Source organism: Melospiza georgiana, chromosome 7 (genome assembly GCF_028018845.1).
Source record: "Melospiza georgiana isolate bMelGeo1 chromosome 7, bMelGeo1.pri, whole genome shotgun sequence".
NCBI lineage: Eukaryota > Metazoa > Chordata > Aves > Passeriformes > Passerellidae > Melospiza > Melospiza georgiana.
The window spans coordinates 10,655,931-10,676,042 of record NC_080436.1 but is presented as its reverse complement, the minus strand read 5'-3'; the positions used below and the strand labels follow the sequence as shown (position 1 = coordinate 10,676,042).

Here is a 20,112-nt window from a genome sequence, read left to right as displayed (position 1 = left end):
GCAAAGCTTTTTGCAAAGTCTGTTTGATGGGTTTTAGTGTTATTTTACATGGCTATGTTCATTTCAACCACACTGAACTGATAATGAAAACCACTCAATATCATTGCCTTTCAGCTGTAGTTCTAGCTGAAATATTAAGCTATCATATAACAGTGGCAGCTCTCCAGGCAGGGGAAAAGTGTTTTGCACCTGTTTACAAATGTATTCAGGCATTATTCATCATTACCTTGACTCTACATCTGATTAAATACATTCATGCAAGACTCACTTTGCTTTATGCCTGCTTCAATGCCCTCTTAGTCTTAGATCTTCACTTTGTCAATGACAGGGAACCCCCAAAAACTCTTTCCTGCAACAGCATGGTGGGTTGATCCTGGCTGGATGCCAGGTGCCCACCAAATCTGCTCTGTCACTCCCCTCCTCATGTGGAAAGAGAAGACAAATGTAATATAAAATATAATTAAAGGCTCATTATCTGAAAGGCAGGAAGAGATCACTCCCCCATTGCCATCACAGGCAAAACAGGCAGGACTTGAGGAAATGAGTTGAAGTTATCACCAGTCAAATCAGAGTAGGACACTGCAGCATCCCCACTACCAAGACCATGCAAACCCAATCTTCTGTGATTCAAAGAACCCCTAATAGGTGTTAACATTTCCTTGAAGGCCTTTGAAGCAACCCTTCTGCTGACCTACACCAAACATACGTAAGCAAATTTCTCTTAGCTGCCCCTTCCAACAGAAACCTCATCCCTGAGGATTGTCTGCTCCTCCTGATCTTACTCCTCAGTAACTTATACAAGCCATCATTCCAAGTACAGGCATGAAGGCAAAGGATGCCAACGCTCACTAATCCCTCTTCTCATTTTTACTATCACAATTTTTCTTGAAGTTTCAGTCAGGCTTGAGCTGTTTTGATAGAGTTACACAACTTGGGAATTGAAATCAAAAGTACAAACCAAACAGTGACAAAATTCAGTTATTTTAGAGCCATGACATGATGTAAGGAACTACTGGGAAAATTAGAAACTGGTAGAGTTCATTTGCTAAGCTTTGTCTAAAATATTGACATCACTGCTTAAAAAAAAAAAAAAAGATGGGAGATTATTTGAGGAGCAAATTGGACAACAAGGAAAATGTAGGAATTTCACCTCAAGATTCTGATTGATTCCAGTCACCATTTACCAACTGTGATCAATCTAATTTCCCCTAATTTTTCAGAATATCTCCTGTTCTTATGGGAAGTGCTAAGAAAAGCTCTAAATTATTTATAGAGAAATAGATCTTGAAAATGTTTTGTTTACACTGACCTGTATAAACTGCACATTTGCTAGGTGCCTGCAATTAGATTTTCTTGGAATGAATATTCCTTTGGGTGTGACTGTACCTTGTTTGCCCTCCCTATTGCTTTAAAAGGGTAGCAGAGCTTTAACTGCACTTCAGGAGGTTTGGCTGATAGGTTAAAAACTCTGAAGTTAAAAAAGTCAGTTTTGTTAAGAAAAAAAAAAACAATCTTTCTTCACCTAATTGGGGTGATGAGGCAGGGTGGGGGACAAAGGTAGGTAATCATATACACAAATTTACTTTGAAGGTAGACACATGTTTCAGCATAAATGAAATTTATTCCCCACAGACTCTCATCTATGGGATTCAAAGGCATTCTACACATTGAGCTTCAGACAAAAAAGTGGAATTTGAAGACTGAAGAGAGCAGACTACAAATCCTCTCTACAGTTCTGCATCAGTAGGCAAAAATTTCATGAATAAATCTGATTCTAAAGAGCAACACCCAAAAAAACTCCAAGGAACTGCTGAAGGGAAGCAGCATGGGCTGTCTGAGCCTCAGAGGAATAGGACTTTAACACGTTCCTTGTTATTTGATAGCTAGTCTTAATATAGTTAGAAGAGTCTGAAACAGATGAAGGCTGACTTTATCAAGACAAGATTGGTAAAACTTACTACTTTTATGGAGTAGGCAAAAGACATGGAGGGTATGAAGTTGTTCTAGGTAAAAAAGAAAACTCATTTTTCTCTGCATTGAAACACAAAAATCTTTCCACACAGCAAGCACAAAATTAGCATGGTTCAGAAGAAAACAGGGGTTTTGAGAGGGGGGGGAAAAGATAAATCATTTGATTACACTGAAAACCTAAATCTATCTCTGACAGAAACTTGAGAACATACCTAAATCTCATCACAACACAGGATATGAAATATTTTCCACAAGATCCTTTCCGTAATATCTCTTCCATTTGAGGCAATAGCCCTATAGAAGACCCTACTGATTTAAAATTCCCAGTAGTGGGTAGGTGGTTTCTCAGTCCAGGAACACAACAGACAAGTGAGAGTCCTCAGAGGTTGCCAGACTCTGATGGAGCTGTAGCGTTCCAGAGAGCTGCCATTGGGAACATCTGGAAAGGACAAGGACAGCAGGGACTCTGTCCTGAGCAGAGGGTGAGGAAACCACCAAACCAGGCTGAATGGAAGAGGAGATGCATTCAGTCAACATCTCCTTCAGATGCTCTGTGGGACAGAGACAAAGGAGTTTGCAGTGCTAAAAAGGGATTTGGTGCTAGTAAGGCAAGAACAGGACCATTAAGGAGATGATCAGACCTGAGAGCAAGGCAGCCCACAATATTCTTTGCAGTGAATGAGCTTTTTGAACAAGTCACTTAGCCAGATCATCATCTTCATAGACAGTCTAAAGGAAAAACACCCACCCAACCCCTAAACCTGACAGCACTCAACAGTGGGAAAAGCTAACAGGAACACAGCAGGAGATAATCCTGAATGGTAACATCTCCATCTTAGCAATTCTCTTTAGGTGATTTTCTGAGCACAGCAGCTCTGCCAAGGCAAACAGGGAAGATGGCACAACCTAACACAGTTAAGAGGTGTGTCTGGTTTTGCTTCTGGCCTCACAAGACGTGGCTGTAGCTTACACCCCTTCCCAGGCCATATCCTTTAGCTGAGGTCCCAGCTTGACTCCAGGATAGCCAAGAGGGGGGTAAACCTCCCCAGTCTGTGTCCTGCTGGGCACTGGTCAGCACAGGAGCCAGAAGAGCCACAGGGGAGAGAGGGAGGTTCCTGCTGCCACTTCTGCCAGTGAAGGCTTTGCCCTGTGGCCGCTGCTTGCCCTCAGTGGAAAGTTAAAACTCCAGAGTGGGAAGAAACAGGAAGGTTTTGCATCAGGCTGTTATTTGCCATGCCAACAACAGCCAAAACAGATTAGTCGGTGTCCAAATTCACGAGCATGTCCTTCAGAGCCAGCTCCCCAGTTGTTCACCATTTATCTACTCCTCATCTCCTCCTAAGAGAGTGTTAACTGTTTCAAACCTTAAGTAAGTCACCCTCAGATTATTCATCTCAATTTCAGTTAAAGTGAGTATTACTGGCATGGCTGGTTTCCCCAAGAGCACAACAAAATTTTTGTGTAAAAATCCACCTGTCTCCACAACCATGTTAACGAAATACTTGTTAAGAAATGGAATTTAGAGCAGTCATTAAAGACAACATCCCATAATGATGATGAATTTTTGGAGAAGCTACAGATACTGCTACAGTTTCACTCTAATGAACTGCAATAATAATCTATTATTCTGGGTAGACTACCTAATCTCCAAAGTATGAGGAGGTTGGGGCTCTGAGAAAATTCACTTTAATGCTTTTTCTGAAACTTCTCAAGTATGTTTCCTGCAATGACTAGGACACTGGTACTGAAAACTATTTACAAAAACCCAACAAAACAAAAAATAAAACAAAACAAACCCCCATCCCCTTAATGCAAATTCACTTATTTTAACATATTTTGGAATAGTTAATTATCAGCCACAGAAGGAAATTTGAGTCTGGAGTACTAAAGATACAGGTTGAGAAAGAAGAAAATGGTAATCAATGAAGGAAAAAAAAAAAAAAAGAAAAAGAGATAAGAAATAGGTAGGAGACTGGGTGAAATAGGAACAACCCTATTTCTTTCAACCTTAGATATGAAAGCTTTTACTGAGTGCTATAAAATTGAATTTAGAGTGCAACAAAAAGGAATTTCTAATTAAAGTTAATTAGGCCAGAGAATGCTATGGGGAATGAAGCTGTAGATTGAGAGTTTAAAAAGAACATGCAGACAGTTGTGGGTAACAAAAGGAAAGAGCAAAAGTTATAGATGAGTAGGAGAAAAAAAGAGCACATTCCTCCTCTATAGAGGGAGAGGATGCAAGAAGGAGTAACAGCCAACAGAAAGCAAACTAGAGAATTTACTGAAGAAAAACAAAGTGTGATAGCTTTGAGGGGCAATGCACAAACAGCACAGACTATTTGCTGAACGAATATCAGGATTAAAAAGAATTCCAAATACAGCCTGATTTATTAAATTGGTTTTTGATATTATGAAAAATTAAATTTGATAGTTAAATTAGTGGAAAGCAGTTGCACATGTCATGCAAGGAAACAAATACAAAAATACAAAACATAAGAGCTAGAAAGATCACAGATGCACAAAATTATGGTTTATGCACCTCTGCAATGTCCTGCCGTAAGTCACCTTCCCTCTAAAGAAAGCCTTTGCTACCTTATTCTAACAGATTACCTAAAAACATGATTCAATAAATTAAATGTTCCTCAGGTATTAAAATACACAGATTTCTTTTTCTGCATGAAAAGTTTCCAGCAATTTGTGTCTCATCTTGGCAACAGACTCTAGTATAAAACATAAAAGGATTTGCCAAAGCTCTTACAAATAAAATAAACACTTCAGAATGCTTAGAAGATGTGAAGATATGTGAGTGTAGATGTGAAGAGTGAGTACAGAGCTCTTGTGCCTGTCAGGAGACAATCAGTGTGAAAAAAGCTATTTATACTTAATTACACAAACTAACTAAAAAGAACAAATTTCCTTCTGTGATATATTTATTAATGTATAAATAAATAAAACTAAATGTATTTTTAAGTGTGTTGGTAATAGCAACTACAAAGCAACATATGAGAAATCAGATCACAGCTGTATTTCATGCAAATATTTACTATCACACATTGCAATTAGAAAAGCACATTGGTTACAGTAATAAAACTACACAAATGTTTATTTGCATTCTAAATGGCAATCTGTTTTTAAATAAGAATATGTCTGAAGAGAGTAAAGGCAAGAGAAGTAATTGTTTTATTCTAAGTTAAAACCCATTAAAGCCACATTGAGGGGGATTACATAGGTATAGCTCATAGGAACATCTGGCTGTGTAGTTAGTGCAGGCTTCTTTCTAAGCAACAAGCAGTAGAGCACATTGAGCTAATCCTATTTTCAAATATTTAAATTTATTTTAGCATTTTTCACAGATCAGAGAGAAAGATATGTTTGTGATAGTGCAGTTTTTCACTAAAACACAATGGAAGACCTGGCAAGGATATATTAAACTTCAAGCTTTCAAACTATCTGTATTGTATTAGACATGTATTTGTGGGTTTTTTTTTTTTTTTTTTTAATGTAAAGAAGAGTTTTTTCAGTTTCTTTATTGGCTGCTCTTACATTTTTAAGCTTCCTCAGCAGCACCAGAAAATGGCTGGTGGAGGGTCAGTGCAGATCTCCAAGCATCCTGAGTCAGAAGGCAACAAAAAGAATCCCCTCAGGAGCTCAGAAAGTGCATCACATTCATGCGTGTGTGCTCATACATTGATTTTTCCCATCTGGGACTGGAAGTACATTTCTAGTGCTACCAGAAAAGTCCCCTGCAAAGCCTTCACCTTGCCCTCTAGCATGGTGAGCAGCCCACCTTCAGGCATGTCTCTTAATTAGTGAGAACATTACAGCACAGATCAACATTGCTCTTTCGTTCCTATCTTCCAGTGTTCTAGGAGACAAATAAATATCTGCTATAAACAACCTTTCAGGCTGTTAGACCAGACTAAGTGACCTCTTGAAAGAAGAGTTTAGCACACTCAGGCTAGCATCTGTACAAAGGCTTCCTATGTAGTACAGTTAAGCTTAGTATGAGACACCCCAAGAGTGGAGAGAAACCAGTGTTAAACTAAACAGAAAGAAGTCCCCCAAGCACACTTTACCCTAATTGCATTGCACATATCTGACATGCAAATTCCATATTTAGAGAATCCTGTAGCTGAAATCTCTTTGTATTTGGCACATATAGATATTCCCCACTATCTTGTTAAACACTGAGTGCTAGCTACATATTTTTTCTGCTTATATGCAACACTTAAATTTACACGAGTCTACTTACAATTAGGATGCAATACCTTAATGAAAATGATAGTGTCTTTATAATAAAAAGCTTTTCTAGTATAAAAAGGGGTAGAAAAAGAATAACTGTTAGAATATTAGTTTTTAGTTGCTGCTCTTAAGGTTACAACAGAATTCCTAAGGAGGAGGAATGTTTTATCTACATCTACATATATATACTTTAATTTGTGCTTCAATTGAAGCAAAAGTCACATTAGCCTTTTTATATAGCTCATATTCTTCCAATTTTGTAATGAACCCTTTAGAAAAGCCTCCTATACTATTAGTTTGATCTTTTACCTTTTTTATCTGAAAAAACCTCTGGGAAGAAGTTCAGCAAGGAATGAGAACAGTTGTTGATGCTTTCTCATTCCAGATCTGTTGCACACAGTTCACACTCATTCAGGGCTCAGATTAACCCATTTCATTTTAAACAGGAGATAATTAAAAAAAAATTAGGCATAATAAATTATATTTCATCCAAAAGGCTCTTAAAATGCTTTATAGACTCTACACACAGATCACTCCATCAGTCACTGAAAGCAAGTACCTCTGGGATGAAATGCAACAACTGTTCCACGGGGCACGGCAGAGGAGAGGAAGTGAGGAATACCAGCACATCGAATTGCAATTGCAGGGGGAATTTAGGTAGGAAGAATGTAATTACCCCATTTGGAGCCTGGCCAGACCACGGGGGTTAACATCTTATAAAGAGCCCTCTGAGAATTTTAACAACCCCTAGTGCTCAGGACCTTTAATTTATATTAGCCCTCAGGAGCAAGGCTAACTGCTCTGCTCAACTGGGTTTGTGCGCTGCAGGAAACGGGGAAAATCAACTTCTAGCTGTTCTCTGCTTCCACCCAACTACTAAGCAGATTAAATGCTACTTAGGCTGCAACTTTTCATGAAAATGCAGCAGAAGGCAACAGGAATGAAAAGTGCACAGAATCAGAGCTGTTCTTAATTGATCTTTTTAAAGCTATAGAGGAACAAAAATGTTTCCTACTCCAAAACATCCTAACTCCTCATACACAAAGCACTCAAGATCATCTCAGATGGTATAAGAAAAAATAAACATTATATACAGGTTAGGAATACAACACCAGAAACACCAATTCCCTCTCCAAATCAGCTTCTGAGAAAGAGCATGAAACTCAAGCACATGTACAGATCAGTTAGTTTCTTAAATGAAACGAACAGTTGCCACCAATTATTCTAATAAATCTGATGCATGCACATTTTCATTTTTAAGAGAAAAAAAAGTAAAGGCGACAATGAAAATAAGAAAGATGAGTAGGTACAAGAAATACAAGCATGCAATTCATCTTACTTTTCTGCCACTGTCACCTTAAAGCAATTTTAAAAACAAAGTAGACTTGCTTCCAGGCATCTTTGCTCTAAAATAAAATATCAGGTGAGGCTGTAATGGACTCTGGCTTTTCACTCCCATTGAATCAAAAGCTTTTGGAGCCAATTCTAAGAGACTGCCAAATACTCTTTGAAACAGTTTATATTATGCATCCATACCCCACAGAAGTGTCTTATTTTTCAACTAGGTTACACAAAATTCAGAGTAATTTAACTTTTTTGTTGTAGTCTAGTGTAAGGTCGCACAGATTTTTTTACTTCATTATTTTTAAACTTCTGAATGTCCCCAGGGTTGTATTTCCTTTGCCTTTAAGCTGATTTATTTTGTTCACTTCAGACACGCCTAATAAAGTATAATGGTATTCTACATTATTTTCTCTTAAAGCCTCTTATTTGTTTTATCTTATAATGAGAAACTGAAAGAAGAAACAAGAGGCTTCTCCAAATCAAGCAAAGCACAACCCTTTGGCTTGTAAATATTCCTTGGGCACAGCAGAGATGCTGTATATCACACGGACAACACAATTGCTGCAGGAGCTTTGTGATTTATGCTAATTAGCAAAGCCACCTTGACCAACAGAAAACAAAGGGCAGAACAGTTCACTGCTGATGCAGATTTCCAACATTAGGTTTAAGTTTCACAGGAAATACCAAAGACCAGTGGTTACAGGAATCTCACAGTGCTGGTACATATCTGGGAGTCCTGGCTGGAGGAACGTCAGTCAGAGGCACAAATCATGAGTGATTTGTATCATGCAGTCTTATCCCAGACTCATCAGCTCTGGGGAAGAGTGGACAGCCCCTGCTTTTTTAAGAGGATTCACAAACCATGACTTTTAAGTACAGAAAAACCTTTGAAAAAGCACATCCTTCAGTCTTTTATGTAAGCCCATCATGCAAGGCTGCTTCATATCCCTGCAGTTATAAGGGAGAACTTGTCTTGCTACAGGTGTTTATATTCAAACAGGTCTCAGCACAGGATTGGTGTGCTCCTCTTCCCCCCAAACAGTTCTGGTCTATTTCTCAAGGGTTGTTTAGGAACCTAATATTTTTCATTGAGTCTTAAGATTACATGATCTTTTTTGAGTCCCTAAGAACTAGATTTCGAAAAGCATTCAGGCACATGAAACTCTTCTCATGTGCTCATCCCTGACTTCTGAGCATTTAGAAAAACTCCAGTGCTGGTTGAGAATCTGTCACCTCTTCTTATGTTCAAAGATGACCAAACTCAAAAGAGCAAGCTTTGGATGTCCATAAAAGGCAGAAATTTGTAACTCAAGAACTCAGAATGTGTTACAGAGTACAGATCTGCTCTGAGGCCTGAGTTCATTCCATGGACATAGAAACTGATACGAATAGGTAGGTTACTTTTACAGATGTGCAACTTTGACCACGTAAAGAATTGGTCTAAGTTAAAAACTAACTCCTTTTCAAAATCTACAACGTAGAGATCATGTCAGCTTGTTGGCAAATAAGAGCAAAAAGCAGTGAGTTGAGACATGGATTTATCCCTTTATAACGATCCCACCGTGCAAATTATCATGTACATAAATTAAGCTCATGTTTTCACTTTTTACTTAACTAAAGCATCATAGGCCACGGAGCAATTTTTGGCCTCATGATTACTAGAAATGCTGTCTCTCCCAGTACCTCTAAGGAGAAGACCTGTAGCATACACATTCTTTCAAGCTATTTGTGCCTCACTTTGAACATAGTAATTGCTGCACAAGCAAAGAAAATGCTACACAGGTAATTACAAAATGTAGAACACTCTATGTAGACAACTCCAGGTTGGATTTAGGAGTTGTTCCAATTAGGTTCCTGTGCAGCAAACAGCTACTAAGTGTTTCTCTGAATATGAAATGAATCATTAAAATAAGACCAATTGAAAAATGCATCAAAACACACTCTGGCTCAAGAGGTTTAAACTGCAGAAATATCTAGGCCATCAAAACATAAGTAAAACTTTTCCATGCAACAACAATAAAAAAGGAGCACTTATGTGATTTGCAGGGTCAGCACTGCTAATTTATAGCAAGGCCATGGTGAACTGAGTACCCTTTTTGTATTTCTCAAAATACATGCTATCCTACAGATGCAGCACACTGTGTCACACATGCCCAATAACTAAACAACACGGACAACTTCACGTAGTTGTTTGCCATGACCTATTGAAAAACTAACAAAACCTAGCAGTTCTTAGGCTTAATACAAGGTGCAGAAAAACAAGGACTGTATTTTGCCCCATTGGTTAAGGGGAACAAAAGTGGCCATGTATCTTAACACCTGGGAAAAGTCAGGGCATGCACAGCTGGCCGCGAGCTGGTCACACATTCCTGAGGTTACAATTACAGCTAGTGTTCTCAAACCAGCCTCACTGACAAGCAGTTGCAGATGGCCAAAATGCTTATGTATGGAAAGAGCTTTACTCAGCAAAATCTTAGAAAAATAATGTATCAATAGGAGCACTTGTATCTGTATATGGAGCACTTTCCCAGTCATGTTTTCCTCAGTTAGCCCACAGGTCATGTCATAGAAACCCCCACAAAACAGGAAAACTTTTGTGTTGCACATCATATAAATAATTTGGTGCCAGCATATCATTTCCCCCTAAAATAGAGTCCCCATGTAGCTAAAATGGGGAAACTCTATCAGTGTGTTCAGCTAATCGCCAGATTTGCCAAGAGCCAGCCACACTGCCAATCCTCTTCCCAATACTCCAATTTGATGAGGGGACCAAGGGGCATCATAAGGACCATTTGTGTACACAACTTCATTTGTGCACACAGCTTCACACTTCTGACACTTGGGTGAACCGCTAGCAACATTGTAAAGAATGAAAACATGAGAAAAAAAAAGAAGTACTTTTTTCTATCTCTTCAGCACTGACATTTAAAAAATACACTTACATGAAGCCTTCTCTGAGGCTTACTGAAACAATCAGAATTCAAACATGATAAAAACTGAAAAATTACCTGCTTAGATATGAGAAGAGAAAATGAAGGTTTTTGTTTGCAAAACCATCCTTACAAGACACTTGTTTAAGGATGGGGTGATCACATGATTGGGTGCAATTTTTTGTGATGCTGAAAGCATGGATACTCAATATTAAATAACCTACAGCAGTTATTACTGTGTTAAAATACAGGAGGAAAAAGATATTTAAGTTAAATATCTAAGATGCTTTTAATTAGTAGTCTTCAAGCTCCTGGAGTGTCTAGCAAAATTTATATAAGAATTGATATAATAAAAATCATTAGACTTTACATCAAACATGGCCAGAGCCAGCAATCAGGACAGCAATAACAACTGAAATTTGAACTGGGGCATTGATGATTATTTGCACCACTAAGTTAAAACCTCTTTCATAGGAAAAGAAGTGCTATCTTTTCCAGAACAGAATATGCAAAAATTGCATCAAGGTCTAACCTTTTAATTGCAAAATTTTTTCAATTAAAAATGCAGTAGAAGAACAAATACACAAAAGTACTGCTTGTGCCTGCTGTTCCCTAAGCAAGAGCCCTATTACTGGGATTAGTACAGGGCACCACATGAACATCCTTCTGCACATGATCAGCAAGACTAAAAGGTCACTATGGTTTTAATTTACTATTTGCTATAAAACTCATCTCTTCAACTGACTTTGCATATGTTTCTCAGTTATCACGCATACCTTGACTTCAACAAATCAGAGGTTAGATTACAAATCACTCAGAGTAAACTTGTATTCATACTCTGTCCCAAACCAGCTGAGAGTAGAGGAGACCTCTCCAAAGCTTCTGGCTGTCCTTTTTATTGGGCCTTACTCTGCACTCCCTGAGACAGGGATATGTCCCTCTCTGAAGGTTAGGGAATTTTGCCAGAGTAAAGAGTACAGGACCTGACCTCTTGAACAGCAGTAGCCACACAGATCTCTTAAAACTATTAACATTTGCACACAACAAAACCTCATTGTTAAAAAGATTTAAAATAAAGTAATAAGTTTGACACTCAATTTTGTAGGTTCCTATTTGTGAAAATCCCTAAGTCTCCTAAAAGAGAATTTGTTGTGAGGTAAATTTTGAACCTAAATAGTCCCTTCTGCATATTGAGCTTTTCAAAGATTATTTTATTCAGCTTGTAGCTACCAGCACAAATGCTGATTCTAAATATATCTGCTGAACTCTAAATGACTTCTGTTTATAGAAATAGGACATAACAAGCTATTAAATCTTCCTTACAACAAACTGCAATGCCAAAATACTCGCTCCAGATTTCTGAGCTAGAGTTAAAAAGACTTAGACTGGTAACCAGAAAAAAACTGCAAGAGAGTTATTGCACTGTATTTTGTCATTCAAACCTTTCTTTAAATGGACTTGATTTTTATTAGTTCTGCATAAACACAGGCTTAAAAAAAAATAAATCTCCTGGTGCTTGAAACCTTCATGACTTGATATGATTAAGGAATTTAACACAACCTTTGTTGTTACAGAACACCTAAATAAACTCACAAGAAGCAGGACACAACAATAATGAAAAATGCATAATGTGATGACTTGGATTAATATAGAGTAAGAAATTATATTGAGAACTCCACAAGAAGTTTGCAATCAGGCAAGAATGAACTGCACACATCCATTAAACATTAGGTTCATGCTCATCCTAGTAAAAATACAAGTGTAAATCTGAATTGCAGCCTTTGGAGTTTTCACCCTTGTAAACTCTGCATCCCTCTCATGGCTGACTGAGCTCTTTCTTCAGTTTCCATAAGCTATAAGTGGCTGGTGCAACTATTAAGCATTTTCAGATTCTACAGTGAAGATCACTAACAGCATAAAGCACTATTATTGTAAAAGGTCAGTATCCATTTTATTGCTGTTATAGTTGATGCATAATCACAGTTGCTCATTTGCAAACATAGATCAAAATTGAAATTTCAAAGTCACACTTTCTCAAGGAGCTGGCAGCATTTTCAGTTGCTCAAAGGTCATTGTAAATAAAGCATAGAAGATATGGCTCTCCTAAATGGCAATGGGAGCTGGGACAACCACTTTTCCAAAAGGGCATTTTGAAGCTCAGTGTGAAGCCTCAGGGAAAGGTTCTGTAACTCTCTTGTTGGAGAAGTAACTGAGTGAATTCCTCTGATGAGGGAACAGTTTCCTACAGTTCCACTTGTTTTAGTGCAATGGTTTTAAATGGTTCCTGTTCTAAATTACACACACCTAAGGTATCAGGGAGCATCAGGAATGTTAACTGAATAAATAATATTTCTACTCCGTCTGCTTAAGGGAAGAAGAGACCTCCAACAAAACATTCCTTTGAAATAATCTATTTCCTACTAGTCTGTTTTGGCAAAGTCTAACAAGAATCATACCTAGAGACTTGCTCCTCACAAGCTGGAATTATTAGCCCTTCGAAAATAATTTATATGAAAAACTCAAATTATTTCACAAAGATTTTCCCTTTCCATTCTATTAAAGTGAGATGACAGGAGTCTTAAATTTACTTAATGGACATGAGAGGGTTTTCTCCTACTCTTTCCCTTTGTTTTTTTAATTGAGAAAGTAAACTCTCTTACCTTTCATCAGGAACATCTCTAATTTATCTAATATAAGCAGTACCAAGATAATAAGAACTAAGGCAGACATTCCCTTTTAATTTTGTATAATTTTAGATATTTTTACCTAAGCATCTTGAAATCCTCCAAGAATAGAGTGCCTGACATTAGAATTAACACAGAATCTTATTTCTACCAATGCATTTTCACTACTGCAATGACCTGATGAGCAAACACATAAATGCTTTATAAAGCATTCCTCTGTCAAAATGCTTGCCCCTTGGGAATATAGTAATTTATCAGGCATTTCAAGTGCTGAAGCAAAAAATATCAGTGATCTAAAATATGTAAAAAATGCAATGATTCAATTAATGCTGAGTTACTCCATGCATGAATGAACAATTTGACCTGGGCTTGAATACAGTATTTTTAATAATGCAGCTGCCATATTCGTTGCTGTGTGCATTTCCTGAAAACTAATCTGCCAGACAAGTCACAGAGCATGAATCTGCTGCGCTTCCGTTCTTCGAGGGTCACTCGGTAACGCTCCCCACGCACGCTGGGTCACCGCAATGCCGCACGCTTCAGAACACACTCACACCCTGCCATTCCACGATTAAGACATGAATCCTCCAGTTGAAGAAGTCCTACTGTCACCTCTGAGCATCTAGTGGACAATACAGGTTTTTAGGAAACTTCAGGTCTAGGCATTAATTTGTAATTATTTTGGAATATTTGTTTTGGTTTTGTTTTCCAAATACATTATATTGTGTCTGCAGTTCAGGTATTTCTTTCCAAGAGTCTGTCAGATTCATAGCTTCTCTTTATAACTGAGGCAGCACAACACATTTGAAAATAAATGAACTAAAACTATTTTCACACAACCCCAAAAAAGCCCCCACCCTCTCCTGTACCACCTAACTGGTACTTCTCCAGTTTCAGTGCTTAACCTGCAGTGCAGTTTCAGCTTAACCAGCTGCAGTGCTTAACCTGAGTATACTCTGGGAAAGCTTCACCTATAAGCAACTTCACATGGAGTTCATACAAAATTAATGTGCTAGGCTGGGCCCTGAAGAGCAATTCCCCCATCCCACCACTTATAAACATAGCTTGTTTCATTTCAGGTGAAATTTCAAATACAGAAGTAACCTCTGAGCAAAACCAAAATCAGGGTTACTTTGACTGAGGAGCTCAGTCCAACGAAATCACCAATAAAATTACTGATGTGAAAAAACAATTAGGCTGGGTTGATGAAAGACTATAATAACTTTGGATAAACATCTACAACTTAAGATAAAAAGTGATTTAAAAAGTAAGTAAATATTCTTTAACTGCAGATGACAGCAGCAGTACAGTTAATATTTAATCAGGACATTATGAGAATATTCAGTAGTGGAAGATAGGATTAACATATTGCTTTAAAACATTCCATTACTTTCTGCATCTGTTTACTGATAATAAAAGAAACAGCTGTTCTAAATGTAACATTAACAGGTGTAAACCATTCATTTGAGATTTTAAAACACTAATTCTCCTCTGTTTCCTCCTTAGCTATTCTGAAATGACATTACAAACACCCCTCCTATTAGCTTACACAATTAACTCATAATTGTTTAACCTCTCTGCATGTCCCCAAAACGTATACATGTGGAGTTAGCTTCCTTCTCCTTTTGGGCAAAAGGCTCTGTTCTCCTGCACTGCACATCCTGAACTAATGCACCAGATGTGTCCCATAAAATGGTTGGTCACACTGTTCAGCAGCTTTCCTTTAGCAACTGTTCTATATCAAATTTACTGTAAAAAAGCATCGTAATTATGAAGTAACACTGTATCAAATTCACAGACTGAATATCTCACTATGCGCGGTTAAACTATGAATGATAATTGAGCTTGAAATTGTATATTTACTTTAAATAAGTCCTCCAAATCATCTGCAACAATGTGTGTTTAATTCGAAGCCATTAACAAAAGATTTAACATTTCCACATTTATACTCTCCATAATTTCAGATATGATACTCCATACTTACAGAGAGAAGGGGAGAGATGAAAAAAATAAAAGTTCTGGTAGCCTTCCATTTGCAAAATTAAATGGATGTACCTGAAGTTTCTTATAATTGCTAACCCATCCTGTTAAATGCTGGGTACAAATGAAACAAAATTCTCAAGAACCTTCCTATATTCTATTGCAAATAAATTCAGAATTATAAATTTATTTAGCAAAAGAAACCAAACCTCAATACAAACCCAAAACCTGACAAGCTTTATGGAAGATAAAGCAAACTCTGAAGATCAAATATTACAAGCCTTTCAAAAACCTAAAAGCTTGTTTGCTGACGTTAGCTTTCATGAAGACCTGTAAGTTTGCAGGAGGAAAAAAAAGGAATGAAATCCTTGAGACTAGGGAATGTTTGCTTGTATAACTAAATAAAGTGCTTGGGAATATTGTTCCTATTGACAGATATTTTAAATATTCCATACCAGAATACGAAAATAGAGCAGAGTCCATTCTAACAAATCCCAAACTCCATCATCTAGATTTTACTGTTGCCAATGACTGCTAGGTGCTCCTGAAATAACTTCAATGTTCCTCTGGTTTTGTTATAGTTCTCTGAACTATACTATTCATGATAAAGGGAAAAAAAACAAACAAGAAATAGCGCAAACTCCTTCACAAACACACTGGTTAACTGGAACAGAAACTTCATTAGTAAGATTCCTACTACAACCAGAAAAGACACTGTAAAAGTACCACCTCAATTTCATGTTCATATCCGTATTTACATGCAAGGAAAAGAATTGGTTTTTTCCAATGAGATTTTCCTCTATTTATAAAATCAAAATTATATTCAGCTGTTTCCTACTAAAGGAAAGTGCAACTTCTCAAAATTTGGGGGAAGGGGACACCTGAGCTGCAAACACACTACCAGAACCAAACCCGCTTCAACCAATGATCCTCTGTAAAATGTAAAGCTATGTACGACCAAAAGGCTTTGGAAGTTTTCCTACAAGTCTGGAAAGCTCCTGACCCTCCCCTAGGGAACACTGCTACCTGCCCCAGGTGTATTTTAGGAAAGCAAGCACGAACACCACGAGGAGCAAGGTAAGCACTAACGCTTTCACCTGCTGGGGACGCCAAGGAAGGAAGGAAGGAAGGAAGGAATGATGCTCATACACTGTCAGCCCCAGACCTTAATTTAAGTCCAAATTGTACAAAACCGAAATGCCAGCAGAGGGCAGCGCAAATACGGCAAGTCCCTGGAATGCCCCAGCCCGGCCACTCGTGGGGAAGCAGCAGCGTGGGGGACAAGGAGGTGGCTGCCACTCGCTGGCCGCTGGGACACGCACCCACCGCGGCCCGCTCCGCAGCTCTCCGTCCCTGGGAAAGGTCAAGGATGGCAATATGCAACTCCACCCAACGTGCACATTCAGGTTTTCCTCTTCCTTTTAAACAAAGCGCCCGCGGAGCTGGGGACGGACTGACTGCAGGCAAAGGCAGCCTTTGTGTGCTTTCCCGAGAGCCTCGTGGGGTTCACTGTACAGACCCTCATGCTGATAAAATGGCAGAATCCTTCTCCAGAACTCCTACCTCAGGCACACCATTTAACTGCTTCCACCTTAGAAACCTAGAACTGGGGTATTTCTGTTGCTTAAACAAAGAATGTAAAATGGATGCATCACTAGAGGCATCAGTAAGAACATCTATAAGAACAGAAAGTAACATTTCTTTTTGTTCACACTGGATAAAGCAAGGAGAAACCTCCACCCTGTCCTATCTAAAGCCATCTCCCACACCAGCAGAACAACTCCCAGTTTCAGCTTGCAGTCCCAACCATGAGTGGTGGGGGGGACACCCAGACTTACAAAGCCGTGCTCCAGCAGTCACTGCTGGCACCCAGCCACACAACATCCCCCAGAGACAGAAAACAAACTGTATGCACACGTACCTAAGGAAGAACTCCAGAGCGGCTCTCAGAGGCGCAAGTCCAGCAAACACAGCCAGGAAAGGAAGGAAGCCCCAACTCATAAATACCTAACCTGGTGCACCTGCACTTAAAATCCTGATGCTAATTTGCTTCCGTAGCAACTAAACCCACCCTGGCACCTGTGAATACCATTAGCCAATCATGTTTTGTCCTCAGTCTGGGGCCTGAACACCAATTAACATTTGTCCTCTTGATGTAGACTCAAGTGTTACAAAAGATACTAGCACTGGCTTCAGTATATACGATATAGCTATCTTACCTTTTGGAAAAGAAGCAGCAATTATTAATCTCATTAAATACTTTATGTTATACTCCAAGCTGACTGAAAGTGGTGCACCACATTAATTTAATTTCCAACAACCTTAGTCAGGAGATAAACTTCCATTCTTCAGCTTGCTTCTGGCTTTTCTAACTGTAATGGCACCTCCCTAAACTCTCATAATTTGTATTCCAACAAGAATAAAAATAAACAAACTATAACCTTCTATATCCCATGCAAGGCTGGGATCCTGTTTCCCCATCAGAGCCAAGGGTCATGTCTCCTTTCTCTATCTCCATCCACCTTCTCACTTCGATTCTAAAAATTCACATCTTCTGCACTGAGTGACATTTAGAGCCAAGTGTCCAGTCTGCAAGTGACATTCTCATTTTGTACCTTGCTACCTTTAAGCTTGGAAAGACATCCTGCTTATGCCCTTTGATCATCCTTGCTCTTTTTGAAAAGGACAAACTTGCTTTAGTGGCATAAAGAAATAATCATAAAGGTCCCCTGCAGGGAGCAGGGACATCTTCACTAGATCGAGTTGCTTAGAGCCCCATCCCACCTGACCTTGAGTATTTCCACAGATGGGGCATCCACTGTGTGTCTGGGTAACCTGCTCTAGTGCCTTACCACCCTCATTGTAAAAAATTTCTTTCTTATATGTAATCTAGATTGATCCTCCTTTGGTTCAAAACAATTACCCCTTGCTCTGTTGCAACAGGCTCTGTGAAAAAGATAATCATTGCCTTTCAGGTTAGAATTGATAATCCTTGCCTTTCAGGTTACAATTTACATGTTGTGATGTATGGCTGTGATGTGAGTTCTTAAATTAGTTCACCAGTTCAGCATCAGTGATTAAAATATTCAAACCCTACATTTGCTTGTCTGGTCCAACACTCCTGTCCACAAACCCACAAACCAACTTGCACTTGGGCCTTTCAGCAACCTTCGACCATTTACCCAGCAGCCACAGAAACACTACACAGCTAGGTCCTACCACCACATTTTCATAGTGCCAAGGTTTGCAAACAACAGCAGGGGATAAACAGGAATTTTCAGATGAACTTGAAACTTTTAAAACATACTCTTCCAGAGACAAGGCATCTGCTGTGCACAGAAGGGCTAGGGGGCAGGTTTACAGAAGTAGGCCACAACTTGAAATAGAGGAGTAAACATTGTGTTCTGGTAGAAGAGAATGAACCAGTTTACCAAAATCAGTAGCTCTCTATATAGCAGACTATGCCCTAGTTATGCCACATTCTCCCTGAGGGAGGACAGTTTATGTTTCCCACCCCCAAACAGTTTGTGTATAGCACTGCACCAATAAACATCCATGGGCACCTGATTTCAGTGCTAACCTGTGCTCCTGTGACTCACATCCATTCTGCTTTCATGGAACTGGCCAGTTTTTGTTGATCTGAAGTTTTTAAACTTTTGTTCTGTACTTTGGAGAACCATACTTCTGTAAGTGTAGAATTTTTGGAGACTGGATACTAGGACTGTCAATACTCATTTACACGAGCTAAGAATTTCCAAACAGAAATACAACACCATAATAAGTGCATATGGCATAACTAACTATAATAACTGCATATGGCAATGCCATATTCAAATACTTACAGCTATCTGGCATTCCTTTGAATATTAAGAGTTGATGTCCTTAGTATAAAAAACTTTGCCATGCTCTGTTGAAAGCAACTTCTAACCACTTCACATCTAAAAAATTCTGACATACTGGTATTTCTTAAACCTGCAGCAATAAGAGAAGGAGGAAACCAGTTGAGAACATTTCTTTAATAAATTCTTTTTAAAAAAATAGGTGTGAGTTGTTTTTCTACAGTATTTTGTTCTGTTTTCAAATAGCATTTTTATTTAAATAAAGTCTTTAGGAGGTGAACATGTAACAATGAAAAGTCATTAAACAAAAGCTTTACACAAAACATACTGAAATTACAGAGTAGTGATCAAAATTAAGCAAGAGAAGTATGACCCCAAACAAAATGTTCCATTTACTGAATAATTTCCATGGAGTTGTGCTTGTCAACTTCTGGAATATCTGTTAAGTGATGAAAAAAAGGACGACCATGAACACAGCCTTTATTTTCCTTTCCAAGCTGTTGCTTCATCCTGTAAATTGTGTTTTGCACATCTTCTTTTGACAAATGTAAGGGCAGCTGCCGAGCTAAACGCACTGCTTCTCCCTGTGCAAAGGAAAAACAAAACCAAAACCCCAGTAATTTTAAAGTACCACTTTTTAACACATCAGCCTGTGGCTACCAGAAAGCAGGAATTAAAAACTCACTGTTTAAAGGTCATCCTTTTCTGCTGCTGAATACTTCAAATCTCAGAAATCTAAATATAACTTTAAACATTTCTTACTGGTCAGTTCCTGACATTTCTATAATGGAGGCATGCACAGTCAGCCCCCTGGTTATGTTTGCCCTCTTTTAGCCTAATTTTGCAAGATGCTTTGTGTTTCTTATTTCCTGTTGTCACCAATATCAGCTGTACATGTTTACCAGTTCATAAGACATATTTCACATCACAAATTTTAAAAGTATCATAAATTAATTCAAGCAGTCAGTAACTTCAATTTGAAAAATACTACAGCAAAACTTCATAGATTAATTTGTATTTACTATGTTCTACTGCATCCAATTAACACTAGAAAGCAGAAGTGACTGCTAAAGTACCCACCCTGAAAGGACTAAGGAACTTCAAAAAGAAGTTTTGTTTCCT

At 38.4% G+C, this 20,112-nt stretch overlaps 1 protein-coding gene across 3 annotated transcripts in view; it reads right to left on the bottom strand.

The window, feature by feature from the left end:
- Positions 1-19,200: 19,200 nt before the first annotated feature.
- PMS1 (PMS1 homolog 1, mismatch repair system component) overlaps positions 19,201-20,112 on the bottom strand; it is a 44,082-nt gene continuing 43,170 nt past the window's right edge. For all 3 annotated transcript variants that reach the window (XM_058027497.1, XM_058027496.1, XM_058027498.1), the window contains one exon: positions 19,201-19,574. In XM_058027497.1, coding sequence (XP_057883480.1) covers positions 19,383-19,574 — 192 coding nt within the window. In that variant the 3' untranslated portion in view covers positions 19,201-19,382. The remainder of the gene's footprint in view (positions 19,575-20,112) is intronic.